General features: G+C 36.1%; 1 protein-coding gene across 1 annotated transcript in view; it reads left to right on the forward strand.

Moving 5' to 3' along the window:
* LOC136039840 (midasin-like) overlaps window positions 1-20,974 on the forward strand; it is a gene marked incomplete in the record, with an annotated part of 305,680 nt that overhangs the window by 188,822 nt on the left and 95,884 nt on the right. Inside the window, 2 exon segments of the mRNA XM_065723761.1 lie at window positions 6,081-6,245; window positions 12,278-12,429. Of these exon segments, the coding sequence (XP_065579833.1) occupies window positions 6,081-6,245; window positions 12,278-12,429 (317 nt within the window).

Genomic DNA, 20,974 nt, shown 5'->3' on the forward strand with positions numbered 1-20,974 from the left:
TAATGTATCCTGTCTAGTGCTCATTTGTATAATTGCTTAATTGTACTATGTTGCTAATGAACGACATTAACCAACTGAAAAGCGTGGGTTAATGTCAATTAAAGATTTATAATCTAATCAATTTTCAATGAATATCCTGGGGAATCCTTCTTCTATTATAAGTTTCTTTTATCAGCATCTATGATGACATTTAGCAAATTATCGTGAATCATTAAAATGGTAACAATACAAAGGCTCACTAATGTAAAAAATTAATTAATTCACAATCACAACACCTCTACCTCCAACCAAAACCACAAACAGGTTGGTTTTATATATAAAATATAGTAAATGGATTAGAGATCAAAAGTGGACCGATAATGTCTCTTTGGCACTGGGTTGTAGTGAATCTATGAATTACGTTAAAATGCATTAGGTTGTGATCTAAGGGAACCAATGATTATAATAATTGCTATAAAAGAATACGTCCTTCTAAGCGCCGTTAACGCCAATGTCTCCGCTTAAAACGCTAAATTTACTGTCCCAATGTAATCGTTTGTACTTCCGATCCCAGTAACTGAATCAAGCATAGCACCAGCAATCGGAGTTTTAATATAAAATAGAATCGAGATGTCTCTTTTCTAAAATCCTATAGAAAAATGGGAAAACTATTGGGGTGATCAGTCTCCTGCTTTGTCGTCAGGAAATTTAATCGTTCATGTTATTAGCAATAATAATTTACGTTGTCAATTTTTAGAAGGAAGTAATTTCAATGTTGCAAGGTGTCCTTGGATTAATAGTTCTTACTTTTGATTAGCTGTATTAATACTAATATAAGGATCGCTGTAAATTGTACCTTTTAACTTTGTGTCAGTGAAATTTCAGAATAGAATAGCAGTTAAGACCTGTGTTTATTCGAGGACTGTTTCATTTTCCTTGGGAATTTTCAGGCACCTGATTTCTTGAATTTTTATATATAAACACAGAATTAGAAGTGTATGTCGAATGGTTTCTTATTGCAATCTACCTCCTCAAGCTCCGATCCTCAAAGGCTATTTTTGGCTTTCTGTCTCATTTTTAGGAATCATGAAAGTACTAAATTGTATTTCGTATTTTGACCAGTAAGGAAATGTTTGTCATTTACATATATTTGAACTTGAATGTAACGGTGACTGTTAATTACTTTATCACATTACTTTATCATGTGCTCGAAAAAAAAATCGCTCTTTGATCTTGACTGCATTATTTATTAGAAAATCTGCCTATGTTTCTAAATTTTCTGAAAGTAAAACAACATACACACACCTCATAAGCATTACCAAGTTTTCGGGCCTTATTCGGGGGAGCTAATGTATTTATATTGTTTTATTTATTTTCAAAATCAGTTATTTCTAGCCAAATATTTTTATACAGACTAGACTAGGAATTAGAGTAACATAAGGCCAACACCGCTCCTCTTGTCAATCGTAAGTAGTCCGGGAAGCCTAATTTATGTTAATTTTTCGCCATTTCAGAACATAAAATTTGGTTTGTTGAAACTATATTTACAATTGATGAGTACTTCTGTCTTGTTGTATTTTTTTTTTTTTTTTTTTTTTTTTTTTTGCGCTTTAAAATTCTATTTGTTAAATGCAGGAAAAGACACGAGAAAAGATAATATTTTTGTGTTCCTAATTCATTACCGCTGTATTACCAGAGGAAACCAGTATGGATTCTTCTCTAAGGAACTTAGCTTAACAATTTATAATGTTTCGGAAAACTGTTTTGTTTATTTTCACGCCTACAGCTATTTCAGTGAAATTGAAAAGTTTCAACTTAAAATAAGTTCGGGGTAAAGTAACTGGTAACCCTTGTAAACATAATAACTTGAAAAACATTGGAACATTTAGTCTTCTTTGGCTCCATTTTACTTAGCTTCTACTTCCTCCTATTCTATTGTAGTTTCTAGTAATAATTTTGAGCTGTATTAGTATTATGATTAATACCACTCTAATGCTTAGTACCATGAACGAATTTGTGGTTGGTAGTTATGTTATGTAAAGTAGAGAATGAAACCGTTATGTTTTGCTTTAAACAGAACCGATAATTGGAAAACGGAACAGAAATAGGTAAGGTAAAAAAATAATATAAATTCATTTTCTAATGATAAACATCTAATCGTGTTGGATCGTTTCCTAGATATTCCCTGTAGATCATGAGACGAAGAAGATACATCATGTCTGTTTTTATGAGGCTGGGAGCACGGACTCAAGGGTCTAACTTTGGGCCCCATAATAACACAGATTGAAAATCTTACTACGAATGGTTTCATCCTGGTGCAAAGTGTTAGTCTTTCTACCAAAATTTATCAATGACGCCTCGGTTTCAAATATAATATTTGTATATTTGTTCTGTATAATTTTCTTATTTATATTCAACCGCATTCTCTCAGATGACTAGATTCTCATTTGCTTGTTACTGAAAAAATTCAGCTTTGAACAGATTTTTATGGCACTTGGTATTAACCAAGTGACATATAGCAATCGCCAATTCTGTTGGTCTGTCTGTCTGTCTGTCGGTCTGTCTGTCGGTCCCGGTTTTGCTACTTTAGGCACTTCCAGGTAAGCTAGGACGATGAAATTTGGCAAGCGTATCAGGGACCGGACAAGATTAAATTAAAAATAGTCGTTTTCCCGATTTGACCATCTGGGGGGAGTGGGGGCCGGTTAATTCGCAAAAAATAGAAAAAATGAAGTATTTTTAACTTATGAGCGGGTGATTGGATCTTAATGAAATTTGATTTTTGGAATTATATTGTGTCTCAGAGCTCTTATTTTAAATCCCGACCGGATCTGATGACATTGGGGGGAGTTGGAGGGGGGAAACCTAAAGTCCCGGTTTGCTACTTTAGGCACTTCCAGGTAAGCTAAGACGATGAAATTTAGCAAGCGTATCAGGGACCGGACCAGATTAAATTAGAAATAGTCGTTTTCCCGATTTGACCATCTGGGGGGGAGTGGGGGCCGGTTAATTCGGAAAAAATAGAAAAAATGAAGTATTTTTAACTTATGAGCGGGTGATTGGATCTTAATGAAATTTGATGTTTGGAATGATATTGTGTCTCAGAGCTCTTATTTTAAATCCCGACCGGATCTGATGACATTGGGGGGAGTTGGAGGGGGGGAAACCTAAAATCTTGGAAAACACTTAGAGTGGAGGGATCGGGATGAAACTTCATGGGAAAAATAAGCGCAAGTTCCAGATACATGATTGACATAATCGGAACTGATTCGCTCTCTTTGGGGTAGTTGGGGGGGGGGAGTAATTCTTAAAAATTAGAAAAAATGAGGTAGTTTCAACTTACGAACGGGTGATCGGATCTCAATGAAATTTGATGTTTAGAAGGATATCGTGTCTTAGAGCTCTTATTTTAAATCCCGACCGGATCTGATGACGGGGGCGGGGAGTTGCGAGGGGGAAACGTAAAACTTGGAAAACACTTTGAGTGGAGGGATCGGGATGAAACATGGTGGGAAAAATAAACACAAGTCCTAGATAGATGATTGACATAAACGGAACGGATCCGCTCTCTTTGGGGTAGTTGGGGGGATATTTCTGAAAAATTAAAAAAATTAGGTATTCTTAACTTACGAACGGGTGATCAGATCTCAGTTAAATCTGATATTTAGAAGGATATCGTGGCTCAGAGCTCTTATTTTAAACCCGACCGGATCTGGTGACATTGGGGGGGGGGGAGGGGGGGGATTTGGGAGGGGGAAACCTAAAACTTGGAAAACACTTAGAGTGGAGGGATCGGGATGAAACTTGGTGGGGAAAAAAACACGAGTCCTAGATACATGATTGGCAGAACCAGAACGGATCCGCTCTCTTTGGGGTAGTTTGAGAGGGGGGTTAATTCTGAAAAATTAGAAAAACTGAGGTATTTTTAACTTACGAACGGGTGATTGGATCTCCATGAAATTTGATATTTAGAAGGATATCGTGTCTCAAAGCTCTTATTTTAAATCCTGACCGGATCTGGTGACATAGGGGGAAGTTTGGTGTGGGGAAACCTAAAATTATGGAAAACGCTTAGATTGGAGGGATTGGGATGAAACTTGGTTGGAAAAATAAGCAGAAGTCTCACATACGTGATTTACATAATTGGAACGGATCCGCTCAATTGGGGGGGGAGGGGTAATTCTGAAAAATAAGAAAACATGACGTATTTTTAACTTACGAAGGAGTGATCGGATCTTCATGAAACTTCATATTTAGAAGGACCTCGTAACTCAGATATCTTACTTTAAATCTCAACCGGATCAAGCGTAATTGGGGGGGGGGCAGTTGGGGGGGGGACCGGAAATCTTAGAAAATACTGAAAGTGGTGAGATCAGGATGAAACTGGATGGGAAGAATAGAAACCTGTCTAAGATACGTGACTGACATAACTGGACCGGACCTGCTTTCTTTGGTGGAATTGGGGGGGGGGGGTAATTTTGAAAATTGAGGCATTTGTAACTTACGAAAGGGTGACCAGATCTTAATGAAATTTGATATTTAGAAGGATCTTGTGCTTTAAAGTTGTAATTTCAAATTCCGACCAGATCCTGTGACATTCGGGGGAGTTGGAGGGGGAAACCGGAATTCTTGGAAAACATGAAAATTGGAGTATTTTTATCTTACGAATAGATGATCGTATCGTAATGAAATTTGATTTTTAGAAGGAATTCATGTCTCAGAGCTCTTATTTCAAATCCCGACCAGATCTTTTGACATTGTGGGGAGTTTGGAGGGGGAAATCTTGGAAAAACACTTGGAGTGGAGGAATCGGGATGAAGCTTGGTGGATAGAATAAACAAATGTCCTTGATACGTGATTGACAGAATCGTACTGGATTCGCTCTCTTTGGGGGAGTTGGGGGGAGGGGTTCAGTGATTTGGCGAGTTCGGTGCTTCTGGACGTGCTAGGGCGATGAAAATTGGTAGGCGTGTCAGGGGGCTACACAATTTGATTTGATAAAGTCATTTTCGCAGATTCGACCATCTGGGGGTCAAAAGGGAGAGGAAAAAATAGAAAAAATTAGGGATTTATAACTTACGAGTGGGTGATCGGATCTTAATGAATTTTGATATTTAGAACGACTTTGTGACTCGTAGCTCTTATATTTTAAATCTTGACCGGCATTGAGCCTCTTATTTTTCTTTTTAAATCAATCTATTGATTCATAGAATTTCGTTAGAGCTCATACCATATGATCTCTTGGCTCTTAGCTCTTCTCTCCTCGTCACAAGTGCCATATGAGCTCTTAGCTCTTGTTTTTTTTTTTTTTTTTTTTTTTTTTTTTTTTTTTTTTTTTTTTTGTGAACAGCCTTGTAACAATCAATTCAGTTTACATTTTTAAGTTTTCGGTTACTATGGACCATGGTCCGTTCCTTTTAGGTTGCAGCTATCGTTTCAACTATCAGTCAGACTCAGTTCCTTGACTAAAAGCTAGTTAGGTTTTAACGAGCTTCTAATCATTCTGTAATTCTAATTTTATAAAGAAGGAAATATTATTGTCAGAAAAATAGTAATATATTTTATAAAAAAAAATTTAACTCGTTTGTTGCATTGGTATTATTTTTGTTTATTTTGGTGTTTTCATGGCTTTCAGTTGTGAGCCTTAGTTCATCATAAATTCTATTATTGATTGTATAGTTAAAACTTGTAGTCAAAATGTTTTACATATAAAAGGACGAGTTTGTTTGCACAAGATAGACTCACAAGTTGGATTGACCAAGAAAGATAAGTTGGCGGTATATTTTTTATGAATGTACCACATTTAAGCGAAGGACTTTTTTCCAATATTGTTCTTCCCAATCACAAGCATCTCTTTTATCCTTTTTTTTTTTATTTCAAATTCGCTACCGTATTAAATTTTACTGTTTTTCACCCCTTTGTTTGTATTAATTACATCATAGGTGCTAAAAATAACGGTACTTATTTTATATATATATACAGATTGCGCTACTCGGCTTTGTTTCTTTTTTTCTTATTGGAAGGTAAATGCTTCTCCTATTCAGGTTATTCTTTTCTTTGAGATTATCCTGTGCCTGATCTAATATCCATTCTCCTCGTAGGTACTTTACAAAGGACTTTGAAGATGCTATTCAGCAGTTTCGTGCTAGTTTTGGAGGACAGGATGAGGCCGAAGTTGGATTAAATGCTAAGTTCCTAGACAGATATGGCCGTCCCACTCCATATAAAACCATAAACGCTGCTGAAACTGCAGATCTCGTGAGAAGGTAAATAAAGTTTGTTTTGTGAGGGAAAGGAAACGGTGTGGTGAGTGAAAGTGATTTTCCCCGTAGTTAAAGGATGTTGAATATTTGGTTCTTAATAAAGGTCTGTCTAACATTTTTATGAACAAACAAGCTATCGCCCTTCTAAGAGTCATTTGCTGGGTTTGTATACACTGGACATATTTACTTTATAAAGAGTAGGGGAGACAGGCCTTAATTGTGTCAGAAAATATTTTAACATCTCCCAATGAAAGACTGCTGGAACTAGACGCAGAGCTGCTTCTTATGCACGGATTGTTGCAGCAAAATTTTGATTCAACCGCCTACTAATAGCTAGTCTGTTCAATGCCTTAGCCCTCCCTCACATCTTGTATATTTCCCCATTTGAAAGCTGCTTACTAAAACTGATTGTTGGAAACCTCGGTCCGTTTTTATTCGGTTCCCGAAATATTTGCTTTGGTTCCCGCCTTGGCATCGGAACTTTCGATTGATTAGAAAACTCGCTGACCCTGGTTTTTTAATTTGTAAATTAATTGCCAAGCACAACCAAAAATTTAGTTCTTCACAGAATGATAGGTAATATGTTCTAGTTCAGTAGTATTTAGTATATTTTATGTCTTTCTCGTGTCTTTATTTTGTGTATTAATATTTAAATTTGTTTCCTGTTCATGTTTTATTTTCTTCTTTTTTCCTTTAGTTCTTTCTTTATGAATATATATATATATATATATATATATATATATATATATATATATATATATATATATATATATATATATATATATATATATATATATATATATATATATATATATATATATATATATATATATATATATATAGGTAGCCTGTACGGCAATGTGCCATGGAATTTTTTATGGCACTTGGTATTAACCTTGGTTTTGTTATTTTTAAAAAAGGAGTGTTATTTTTAAAAAAGGGGGCGATGAAAATTATACATTTAAATTTAATAATAAGGAACCATTTATAAGTAAAAGAATAAAATATTTAGGCTTTATCTTATCGGAAAATGGAAGCCTAAAGAACCATGTTGATGAAATAATTAAGAGAGGTAGAGTGGCCATGTCAGCAATATTTAGAAACCCGACGATAATGGGGATTAAAAACCTAAAAATGCATAAAAGAATATTTAACACAAAAATTTTATCCGTGATAGAATATGGAGCAGAGATATGGGGTGGAGAAACGGTGCAGCAACTGGAGTCCCTTCAGCTCCAGTACTACAAAAGAGTGTTTTGTCTACATCAGACAACTCATTCACAGATTCTGAAAGGTGATATGGGCCTGTTTTCTTTAAAGCTACGTAGGTATATTTAAATGCTTAGATTCTGGTTGAAGTTAACTAAGAGTAATGAAGATAGACTAGTAAGAGTGGCATATGAACAGATGTTGAAATGTGGTTTAAAAACCTCGTGGCCATCCCAAATTAAATCATTACAAGAAAAAGTAGGAATGCCTTATTTATGGAATGATGGTCTTTGTTCTAGTAATGTACCAACATATTTAGAAAGCCAGGTACGATTTATATTAGAGTGTCAGGAAATTCAGCATTGGCAAGGGCTGGTTTTAGATTCTACAACCCTACAACATTATAATCAGGCAAAACCTAGTTTTGGAGAGGAAGTTTATTTTAAATTTAATTTACCAGCTATGATTCTACGTCGTTGGATTCAGCATAGGGCGAATTGTCTTCCAATCCAGAACAGGCAAAAAACTTTCAACAAAAATAAAATGATAGTTGGTCCTGATAGGCGGTATGTTTGTCCCATTTGTAATGATGATGATGAAGACTTAGATCATTTTCTCCGGAAATGCGCGGTGCTCTTGGCTTTACGGGAAATTTATTTGCATGGGATTAATTTGATGCTTCCGGATATTCTGCAAAATAGTAACCCAACCACAATATTTCGACTAATTTATTTTGTTGTTAGATTAGGCACTTTTCGCGTTGAATTTTGTTTTTTGTGCGTGTTTGTAATTCGTACTGTTGTTAATTTCCTTCCTTGTTTGTTATTTATTTACATTTTTGTGTGTATATAGCCACTACACACTTATCTATCTATCTATCTATAGCGATGGCAAATTCTTTCGGTCGGTCTGTCCCGGTTTTGCTACTTTAGGCACTTCCAGGTAAGCTAGGACGATGAAATTTGGCAGGCATATCAAGGACCGGACAGATTAAATTAGAAATAGTCTTTTTCCCGATTTGACCATCTGGGGGGGGGGCCGTTAATTCGGAAAAATAGAAAAAATAAAGTATTTTTAACTTACGAATGGGTGGTGGGATCTTAATTAAATTTGATGTTTGGAAGGATATCGTCTCTCACAGCTATTATTTTAAATCCCGACCAAATCTGGTGACATTGGGGGGGGGGGGGAACCTAAAATCTTGGAAAACGCTTAGAGTGGAGGGATTGGAATGAAACTAGGTGGGAAAAGTAAGTAGAATTCCTAGATACGTGATTGACATAACCGGAACGGATCTGCTCTGTTTTGGGGAGTTGGAGGGGGGAGGGTTGATTCTGAAAAAATAGAAAAAATGAGGCATTTTTAACTTACGAAGGAGTGATCGGATTTTAATGAATTTTGAAGTTTGGAAGGATACCGTGTCTCAGAGCTCTCATTTTAAATCCCGACTGGATGCGGTGACATTGGGGGAATTGACGGGGGGCCTAAAATCTTGGAAAACGCTTTAGAGTGTAGGGATCGGGATGAAACGTGGTAGGAAGCACAAATCCTAGATAAGTGATTTACATAACCGGAACGGATCCGCTCTCTTTGGGGGAGTTGGGGGGGGGGGGGGGGTAATCTGAAAAATTAGAAAAATTGAGGGATTTTTAACTTACGAAGGAGTGATTGGATCTTAATGAAATTTGATGTTTAGAAGGATATAGTGTCTCGGAACTCTTATTTTAAATCCCGACCGGATCCAGCGATATTGAGGGAAGTTGGCAGGGGGACCTAAGATCTTGGAAAACGCTTAGAGCGGAGGGATCGGGATGAAACTTGATGGGAAATATAATCATAAGTCCTAGATACGTGATTGACATAACCGGAACGGATCCGCTCTCTTTGGGGGAGTTGGGGGGGGGGTAATTCTGAAAAATTAGAAAAATGAGGTATTTTTAACTTACGAAGGAGTGATCGGATCTTAATGAAATTTGAAGTTTGGAAGGATATCATGTCTCAGAGCTCTTATTTTAAATCCGACCGGATCTGGTGAAGGGGAATTTGGGGGCGGAACCTAATATCTTGGGAAACGCTTATAGTGGAGGGATCGGGATGAAACTTGGTGGGAAAAATAAGCACAAGTCCTAGATACGGGATTGACATAACCGGAACGGATCTGCTCTCTTTGGGGGAGTTGGGGGGGGGGGGGGTAATTCTAAAAAATTAGAAGAAATAAGGTATTTTGACTTACGAAAGAGTGATCGTATCTTAATGAAATTTCATATATAGAAGGACCTCGAAACTCAGATCTTTTATTTTGAATCCCGACCGGATCCAGTGTCATTAGGGGGGAGGGGAGACCGGAAATCTTGGAAAACGCTTAAAGCGGAAAGATCAGGATGAAACTTAGTAGAAAGAATAAGCACAAGTCCAAGACAGGTGACTGACATAACCGGACCGGATCCGCTCTCTTTGGTGGAGTTGGGGGGGGGGTAGTAATTCCGAAAAATTAGAAAAAATTAGGTATTTGTAACTTACGTACGGGTAATCAGATCTTAATGAAATTCGATATCTAGAAAAATCTTGTTCTTTGGAATTCTCTTTTTAAATCCCGTCCAGATCCGGTGACATTGAAGGGAGTTGGAGGGGAAACCGGAATTCTTGGAAAACGTGAAATTCAAGGTATCTTACGAATGGGTGATCGGATCTTAATGAAACTTTATATATAGAAGGATCTTATGTCTCAGATGGTCCATTTTCAGTTTGAATCGGATCCGGGGACATAGAGGGTTGGAGGGGAAAAAGAAATCTTGGAAACCGGAAATATTGGAAAACGCTTAGAGTGGAGAGATCGGGATGAAACTTGATGGGAAGAATAAGCGCAAGTTATAGATACGAGATTGACATAATTGGTACGGATCCGTTCTCTTTGGGGAAGCTGGGGGTTGTTAATTTGGAAAATAAAAAACAATTCAAGTATTTTTAACTTAAGAAAGGGTGATCAGATCTTAATGAAATTTGATATTTAAAAGGAACTCATGTCTCAGAGCTCTTATTTCAAATCCTGACCAGATCTGTTGTCATTGGGGGGAGTTAGAGGGGGAAACTGGAAATCTTGGAAAACGCTTATAAATGTCGTAGATACGTGATTGACGTAACCGGTATCCGCTCTCTTTGGGGGGGTTAGGAGGTGGGGTTCAGTGCTCTCGCGAGTTTGGTGCTTCTGAACGTGCTAGGACGATGAAAATTAGTAGGCTTGTCAGGGAACTGCACAAATTGACTTGATAAAGTTGTTTTCCCCGATTCGGCCATCTGGGGGACTGAAGGGAGAGGGAAAAAATTAGAAAAATTGAGGTATTTTTTACTTACGAGTGGGTGATCGGATCTTAATGAATTTTGATATTTAGAAGGACCTCGTGACTTAGAGCTCTTATTTTAAATCCCGATCGGCATGAAGCCTCTGATTTTCCTTTTAAAGCAATCTATTGATTCTTAGAATTATGCTAGAGCTCATGCTATATGAGCTCTTGGTTCTTCCGACCTCGTCACAAGTGCCATATGAGCTGTTAGCCCTTGTTTATTCTAGCCTTAAAATGCGGTTTTGTACGCTCTCTTTCGTTTGTACTTTTATCCTTGTTCTATTGGAATTTTGTCCGAGAAAAAATTGTTCATCCCTGAATTGTTAGTTGCGGTGATTAGGGTTTGTTGTGATGATACGGCCCATGTTTCTGATTTTCCTTGTAAGACATTTTGATCATTTGCTTATCGTGCCCATTTATGGAAATACCCCAGCTGAAAAATGATTTTTCTCGAGAATGTAAAAGATCTTTAATTGTAACGTGTTATCGTCTTCACAGTCATTACTTGAATTGCATTTATTTGAGCATACTCCAGATTTATAAATGGAAAATTTTCATTTATCTATATATTTGTATTTTTTTTCTCTATATATTACCACGAAGGATACATATCTTTCACTGAAACTTGGAAATATTTTGCTTTATTTGTACTTCATTACATTCTTGTATCTCCAAGCAATAAACATGCTCTTGAGTAATTAAACATTGTTTTAATTCCCAAGTTATTTTTTTTAGAAGATTTATAGTTTCATAATCTTCTTGGGGAATCCTAACGAGCTAATGGTCTTGCTGCTGCATTTTATTTCATGAAGCAAATTGTTCATATGAATTATTGATTCAGAACTCTTCTTAGAACTGTTATTTTAATGGTTGGTAGCCCCTCAATTTTCTTTCCAGCATTGCAGTACTAAGTTCATCCTAAGATGGCTTCTAGTAATCTTTAAATTAGATTCGTGTACTAATATTGAATTTTTGCTCCTTTAAGACACTTGAGTTTCGATCCAGGTAAAACCTTTCCTCACCCAATCTTTACGAATAAAGAATGGGTGGGGTGAAGTTTTAGGTAACGAAGATCAGAGAGTGAGGTTCCAATCAAGAGCAAGACAATCTATTGATATAATACAATATGTTCAAATCCATACCATCCGTAGAATAAACTACTATCATGTCAAAACTACAGTGTCCGGTTATATTAGATGTCGAGGCATTGAACAATACCGAACTTAAAACTGAGCCTTGCCCTAGGTCATGACAAATTTGTATTACTAGCAAGAATAAAACAGAGCAGCTAGAGTACTCGTATGTTTTTTTTTTTTCTGTTATGAAAAAAATAAACCTGATTTATCACACGTATGATATTATACCTCTTCCCTTTATTTCGAAACTAGGTCTCTTTTTGAATTCCTTTATTGTTCTAAATAAGTTTTGAGTGTGTAAACGATTATTTACCAAGTGTTTGATGTAAATTTCCTTTTCCTTTTTTAGTTTGTCAGAGAAGCTTTCCATTCCTTCCCCTTCGAGATCTAATGGTGACGGAGCTTTTGAAAAGAAAATCACATTCCTACTTTCGGATGAAGGAAAAGCTGTATCACACAAATTCGTTGACCTTTTAATGGGGTGTCAACCGAACATAAAAGGTATTTTTTTTCCTAGTTAAGTCTCCACTGAAGAACTGATTTGGATAAATATCATCCTTTGTTGAACTACCTGTTTCTGGGGATACGTTTCAAATATTGTTATACTTGTTGAATAGTGCGGTTCATTATCATTAGTTATTTATCCAATATGATTCGATACGATCGCCCCTGGGGAATAAAAGAAGAAAAATGTCCGTACTTCTCATGCAAAAATTAGATTTTTCCTTGTTGTTTAAGATCGGGGACTAAACCTCCAGTCAAGGGTTTCCGACAAGGCCAATTTCAGCTGTGTACTTTTTAACTCAGTTTGACTTTATTTTCGAGAAGTTCCATCCTCGTTTTTAAGATTCTCAAAAATTCCTTTTCGTGTTGAAAAATTACACTCCAGTTCTATCTGAATGAAAATTACTGTTTTCAAAATATTGTTACTCGGGAGTAATTTCTCGATTGGCAGTTCCTTTAAAAGCCATTTTTTTGTTTGTTTTTTTATTGAATTGAGAGTAGTGATTGTTGCGAGTGTTGCATGCACTTACGTGTGGCATGTCTGTAGGACCAAGGCTTATTCTAAAATGCGATGGTATTTCAAATTTACAATTTCAATCCCAAAACCGAAAATCTCTTATAGGTTTTAAACAGTAAATTTGCAGGAAAATCTGAAGAGGTTGATTAGCTTATAACTGAAGAGTCTAAGAGTAATATGAAATTCGTGTAGAGAAACCTAAAAAATTAGGACGGCATTTGTCTTTTTTCTTACCAGGATTTGGTGAATTTAACGGCACCCTGTATGCAGATGTTGTAATACTACAATATGTATCTAGGATACATACTTTAAAAGACTTACTAATAAAAAACTTTAGCGTAAAGAGCGAGGCGTTGAGGAGGGGACAACTCCTCTCTTATATGGAATAATGTCTGTTCGTTTTAAGTTTTAATGTCGCTCCTTACTTTCAGTTAAAAAAACTTGTTTTTTTAATTTAATTTCTGAACGTTTTTGAATTAATGAATCTTTTGATTTTGGCTCACCGCACATGAATAAATAAAACGAAATTTAGATTTCGTCAATACCTCGCTCTTTACACTAAAGCTTGAATTTTGTCCCAAATTTTTAAGGATGACCCCCGAATCACAAAGGCCGTAGAATAAATAGTTGAAATTACTAAAAAATACTTCAGCGTAAAGTGCAAGGTATTGTAGAGGAGACGAATTCCTTTATTTACGTAATATTTTATGTTCGTCTAAGTTTTAATGCTGTTCATTACTTCCAGTTGATAAAAAAGTATTTATTTCATTGTATTTTAAATAATGCTAGAAAATCCTGCACCTCCTTCATGGAAATTCTTTTCCCTCATGATAAATTTCTCCCTGGAAAGATTGTCCCACACAACCCCCGACCCACCCCCACACCAATGCGAAAAAGTCCTCTGAAAACGTCTGTACACCTCATAATAACCACTATTATATGTAAACAGTGGTCAAAGTTTGTAACTTGCAGCCCCTCCTCCGGGGACTGTGGGGGATTAAGTCGTCCCCAAAGACATAGGTATTAGGTTTTTGGCTAAGTTGAACAGAATGGCTATCTCAAAATCTTGATCCTGCAACTTTGGGGGGAAATGTGCGTGGGAGGGGGCCTAGGTGCCCTCCAATTTTTCGGTCACTTAAAAAGGGCACTAGAACTTGTAATTTCCGTTAGAATGAGCCCTCTTGCGACATTCTAGGACAACTGGGTTGATATGATCACCCCTGGGGAAAAAAAAAACAAAATAAACAAACAAATAAACACACATCCGTCATCTGTCTTCTGACAAAAAAAAATATTCCGCATTGTTGTAGATAGGAGCTTGAAACTTCTACAGCAGAGTTTTCTAATACGCTGAATCTAATGGTGTTATTTTTGTTACGATTCTATGACTTTTAGGTGGTGTTTCCCCCTATTTTCTAAAATAAAGCAAATTTTCTCAGGCTGGGAACTTTTGATGGGTAAGACTAAACTTGATGAAACTTATATATTTAAAATCAGAATTAAAATGCGATTCTTTTGATGTAACTATTGGTATAAAAATTCCGTATTTTAGAGTTTTGGTTACTAAAAGCCATGGCATATAGGTTGTGTCAGAGGTGAAGCTGGCATAACTTTTTCAGAACTGCATAAAAATGGTTCATTTCACTTGCTGATAGATAATATATTATCCATCCTAGGGCAGAACTAAGATAGATAGGCATAGATTAAGGGTAATCCAAATAGTCTATTACTTTCATCAGCCATTTGAAGGCAATTGGAGACCACAAATAAAAGGTTACTTCTAGGTCAGTCCCCAGCAACAATTTGGCCAAATATACTTAGAGATTCTTTCTTTCTTTTTTCAAAAATGAATGTGTACAAAAGAATGTACAGTCTTTCATGATACTTTCATTTACCTGTACATACCTGAACATAAGCTCCATCAACTCTTCCTGGTGCTCAGAAGTCGACAGAATTTGTCCTATCATTTGTATCCATCTTTGGTTATGGAAGTGACAATGTGCAACCGCTAGGATTCTTGCTTTGCTCATGTCGTTGGTAGCCACCCCCAGGGGCTGTATATCGTCCCCAATAATGGCTAACCAGGTGTTTCCTTGACCGTCAAGGCTTAGGAAGATTGTTAACAAAGCAAGCACGGATAATCCTGTCGAAGTCGTTTTAATTTGGCTGCGAGCTGAAGAACGCAGTAAAAGATTTCTTTGTCTGTGGTCAGTTTGATAAGTGCTGTATCAGAGACGTTGACTACATCTATGAGACATAGGGGAGTATTAAAATCAAGTAGTTTAATGTGCACTTAAACCTGTGTGTGCAACAGTTTGGCTTTGAGATTTGTATGACTGTCATAAAGTAAACAGTTGCAAGAGGGATTTACAGACTAGACATTTGATACCCTGACTTCATTAGACGCAGTGAAAGATTGCAAAGATTCTGTAACGAAAACTACTTCATGTAACTTCATGTAACCGACGCTTTTATTTCCACTGGGTCACGCTCCTGTGCTTGCACGATATTAAAAGGATCAACCACCTCACAACTACCAATGAATTGACCAAGTTTTAGCAAGTATGTCTTAGAAATAAGTGTGAAATCTATAGATAAGGACCAAAATCTTGCAGGAAAAAAATGAGAAATGTTTCAGATACATTTTAGAGGTATTCTATCATGTTGTTAAGCTGTTAAATCGCTAAGAAGAATGCCTTTGGAGTAGATGTTCAAATGTCAAGATTCTTGAAAAACCCTCATATCAAGAATGAATACAGAACTGTAATATTAGCTTATCATACTTGGACTACAGGCTGATCATGAAAAAAACAACAACTACAAAAGCAGTAAAAGGCTCCGCAACAGACCTACATTCATAGAGAACAGTTGGCTAAATGATGTTTGGTCCCAGTTATATTTTTATATTTGATTTATGTTTGATTTTTATTTCTCTGTTTGCTTAATATTTCCACAGCCATACGAGATAAAAACAGTATTTTTGATCAACTGTATCTATTTTTTCACAATCCAGTTATAAAACATAAAGACGAATCTTTTCAAATTATTGCTGAAATTTTGAATTTGCACTATGCTTTTGTTCAGTCAAGATCTGATGTTGACAAAATCGCAGTAACTGCACAATTATAACATTTGTATTTGAAATAGCATACATCCGTTTCTTCTATTAAATAGTACATTGCCAAATACGGTTTTGCACGTAATCCATTTTTACAAATATGACTGCTGAAATTTTCACATCTTAATTTACTAGACTTCGCCACAAAATGAGTGAAAAGCCGTGAAGTTTGCCCCAGATCGGAAGTTGGTCGCCACAAGTGTGCTGGTGGAATACCGCTCGGCCCTGCTACGATTCTACTATTCATATTATATACTGGATCTCTTCCTTTTATTCTGCTTATGCGCTTCTTCACTTTAATCCTTAAAGACCTGAAAAATGAAAAAAAAGTAATAAGATCACTTTGTTCAAGCGTTGCTTGCATTTTTTTCAAACGCGATATGTGTTTTTTTTCGCTGAACGCTTCAAGATCTATTATGCAAGGAAAAGAATAGATATTTTTATAGAATATTTCAATTTAGTTGTCAAATTTACTTCAGTGCTATTTTCTAGCTCTATTTAATTAGAATTTTGATATTTTGAATTTTGGATATTAGTAGCTGGCACGCACGAAGGGGCGGGGCCTCTGCCGCCCCAAAAAAAAACTTCAGGATTTTTTTTTTACCATAATTTTCCGATACTTCTCACAGAATAAGGGATTTGAAGGATTTGATCTCCCCGAAACAAATTCCCGCGTGCGTGCCTTATTAGTATGTATTAAATAATAAAAAAACAAGTATTTTCAACTGAAACTAAAGAGCAACATTACAACTTAAAACGAACAGAAATTATTACGTATATGAGGGGTTCGCCCCCTCGTCAATACCTAAGTACTAAAAAAAACTTTAGCGTAAAGAGTGAGGTATTGACGAGGGGGCGAAACCCCTCGTATACTTAATAATTTCTGTTTGTTTCAACTTTTAATGTTGTTCCTTTCTTTCAGTTGGAAAACCCTGTTTTTTTTTTTTTTTCATTTAAGTTCTGGCCGGTCTTTAAATAATGCTGGGAAATCCGGCGCCCCCTTAATGGAAAATTACCTTCCCCCTTGAAAAATGCCTCTATGGAAAATCCTCCTGCGTGACCCCCTCCCCTTCACCCCCGTCAGAATAAATCCCTCCTTAAAAACGTCTGTAATACTTCCCAATAACCAATTCTAGCCTATATGTAAACAATGGGCAAAGTTCATAACTTACAGCCCTTCCCCCAGGGAGTGTGGGGGGATTATTTCAATGAATGGCTATATCAAAATTATGATCGGGTGACTTCCTCTTGCGATATTCTAGGACCACTGGTCGATATGATCATCTCTGGGGAAAAAACAAATAAACACGCATCCGTTATCTTTCTTCTGGCAAAAAAAAAAATACAAAATTCTACATTGTTGCAGTTATGAGCTTGAAACCTTTACAGAAGGGTTTTCTGATACGTTGAATCTGATGGTATGATTTTCCTCAAGATTGTATTACTTTTTGGGATTGTTTCCCCCTTTTTTCGAAAATAAGCAAATTTCCCCAGGCTCGTAATTTTGGATGGGTAATACTAAACTTGATGAAACTTCTATTTGAAATAAGCATAAAAATTCAAATCTTTTGATGTATCTATTGGTATCAAAATTCCGTTATTTATAATTTCGGTTGCTATTGAGCTGGGTCGTTCCTTACTTATAGTTCGTTACCACGAACTGTTTGACACTAGTAATTTAAAAAGCATAGTGTAACTTTAACTTTATCGTTGCAGTTAAAGTAATTACATTTGTGCATTAATGCAGCTTTCTTACGAAGAAATGGACAGCTTGCTATTTAAAAAATTGAAAAAAGTTTTTGATTGAAGTATAGGAAAGTTGGAAATTAAAACGAAGAAAACAAATTGTTATCTTCTTTTTTTGCACAGCAGAAACATATAGAGCTGTAGGATGTTAAAAATAAAGGAAAAATACATTTGGCACGACTTTTAAAGGTTATTAACTATTGGTTTTACAGCTGCTGAGATCAGGCACGTATCTTTTTCTTTTTTTTTAAATGGAGGATTGTGATAAAAAGCGGGGCAGTAGTAAAAAACAGATGAATTTGATAATTGGAATAAGAGATGACCAGAAATACAAGAAAATTTAGGATTTCAGTGGGGACCGCACGCCTAGTTCCCCCTGGTACATTCCTGGCTGAGACGAATCAGTTGCCTTTTAATTAAGTCAACTTTTCAGTTACCAAAGAAAAAAAAATATTTATTCCTTAGGCCTTAAAGAGAGCTTGAACTGTATACCAAAATTAATTCATTTTATGGCTAGTGCAAACTTGGAGCGGCTTATAGATTAACTTTTTATTTTCTGCAGGCTACTTAATGGACGTAATGATTTACTTTTTATGTGTGCTTTTTGTATACTCAGTAAAGCGCTTGTTTTGTATAATCCTACAAACATAGGGAAATATCATCGGTCAGTTTATTACCCTCTTTTATAGACAGTGTGCATAGGCTACGAAGCAACAATTTTTGTTTTGAATTTCAGCTTGTTGAAAAGAAAAATAAATCAATCAGCCTTCGTACAGCATTTGTCCCGAATTTAACAATTTATATTCAGCCTTCCAATCTCAAAATTTCTGCTCATTGGCATTTTGGCTATAATTGTTGTTTTGTGATTGAGCAGAATGTTTATATACCTGTTATTTTGTCACATACTTTGCTATGGCGGAATCCCTTTCCTTGCCTAACGAGGACGGTAAATATTTTGGTTTCCGTTTAAATGACCCTTAACCTATCCTACATTCTATAACTACTGCTTCGATACGATCACTGCTGGACAAAAATCGAGAGAGAAAAAAAGCACATCCAAATAAAAATAACCAATCCAAATAAAAATAGGATTTTATTGTTGTTTAGAATGGCGGTAAGTACGCAGCTTGGAGTTTTGGCAATGACATTTTCAGTGACGCACTTTTTATTTTGATTTCACGTCATTTTGTGGGGTTCAAGGTCTTTTTAGAAATTGCCCAAAACCCGAGAATTTTAAATCATTAAAAGTTGCTCCTCAATGAAAATTATTGTTGCAAAAATAGTATTTTATTTGAAATGGCTCGAATATGCAGTTTCTTTAGAAACCCATTTTTAAATTTAGGCTACTGTGGACCGTGGTTTGCTCTTTACTAAGCTGCTGCTACCTCTGCAACTCTGATATTGTATCCTGGTATGATGCCTGAAAAAAGCCTTATCTATGCCCACTTCGATAAAGTCCCTAAAAGGCTGATGGAAAATCCCTAGAAATCCCTATTTCCAGTGCCAAAATCTCTATAAGTTTCCCCATTTTCTGACTTCGATCCAAGTCACAAGTAAAGCCTTATTAAGCTGACTTTTAATAGCATTTGTTCAAGACGACTTATGTTACAACTCCATACCTTTACTTGTGCCAAAGTATCTTCTTTTGACGTTTAAAACAGTGCTTTGTATTTATCGCCTAGTTAAGTTCGGTTTTGATTTGTAGATTAAATATAAAAAACTAGTTTTTTTAACTGAAAGTAAGGAGCGACATTAAAACTTAAAACGAACAGAAATTACTCCGTATATGAAATGAGTTGTCCCCTCCGCAATCCCTCGCTCTTTACGCTAAAGCTTTTAATTGTTTTAAAAAGAAGAACTGTGGCAAAGAGTCAAACTTCTCTTAGTTTGTTTAGCTTTCGCTAAACAATTCGCTTTTTTTAGTTTAGCTTTCTCTTAGTTTTGATCAGACGATTTTGAGAAATAAGGGGTGGGGAAGGAGGCCTAGTTGCCCTCCAATTTTTCGGTTACTTAAAAAGGCAGCTAGAACTTTTAATTTTTAACTAACGTTTTTATTGGTAAAAAATATACGTAACTTAAGAATTAACTTACGTAACAAACTTTTATATTATTATATTTTTATTATGTATATGAGAGGGTTTGTTCCCTCGTTAATACCTCGCTCTTTACGCTAAATCTTAAGTTTTGTCCCAAGTCTTTAAGAATGACCCCTGAATCAGAAAGGCAGTAGAATAAATAGTTGAAATTACTAAAAATACTTTAGCATAAAGAGCTAGGTATTTATCTCCTCCTAAATACCTCGCTCTTTATGCTGAAGTATTTTTAGAACCCCTCATGCGTAATAATCTCTGTTCGTTTTAAGTTTTAATGCTACTCCTTACTTTCAATTGAATAACTTTTTCATGTTTATTTTTTTGTTGTTTTTTTATAGTAATGCTAGAAAATCCCGCACCCTTTTCGTTGAATTTCTCTTCCCCCATGACATATTCCTCCAAGGAAAGATCCTCCCACATAGCCCACTCCCCTCAACCCCACCCCCAAACCAAAAAAATCCCCCTGAAAGCGTCCAAACACTTCCCAATAACCATTACTGTATGTAAACACTGGTCAAAGTTTGTAACTTGCAGCCCCTCCCCTAGGAACTGTGGGACAGTAAGTCATCCCCAAAGACATAGTTATTATGGCTTTCGACTATGCGGAACAAAATGGCTATCTCAGAATTTTGATCCGTTGACTCCTAGGTGCCCTCCAATTTTTTTGGTCACTTAAAAAGGGTACTAGAACTTTTCATTTCCGTTAGAATGAGCCGTCTTGCAACATTCTAGGACCACTTGGTCGATACGATGACCCCTGGAAAAAAACAAATAAACAAATCTGTCTTCTGGCAAAAAATACGAAATTCCACATTTTTGCAGATAGGAGCTTGTAATTTTTGCTATAGGGTTCTCTGATACGCTGAATGCGATGGTGTGATTTTCGTTAATGATTCTATGACGTTAATATTCTATTTCAGGGGGTGTTTCCCCCTATTTTCCAAAATAAGGCAAATTTTCTCAGGCTCGTAACTTTTGATGACAAAGACTAAATTTGATAAAACTTATATATTTAAGATCAGCATGAAAATCCGATTCTTTTGATGTATCTTTTAGCATCAAAATTCC

Source organism: Artemia franciscana, chromosome 2 (genome assembly GCF_032884065.1).
Source record: "Artemia franciscana chromosome 2, ASM3288406v1, whole genome shotgun sequence".
Taxonomy (NCBI): Eukaryota; Metazoa; Arthropoda; class Branchiopoda; order Anostraca; family Artemiidae; genus Artemia; species Artemia franciscana.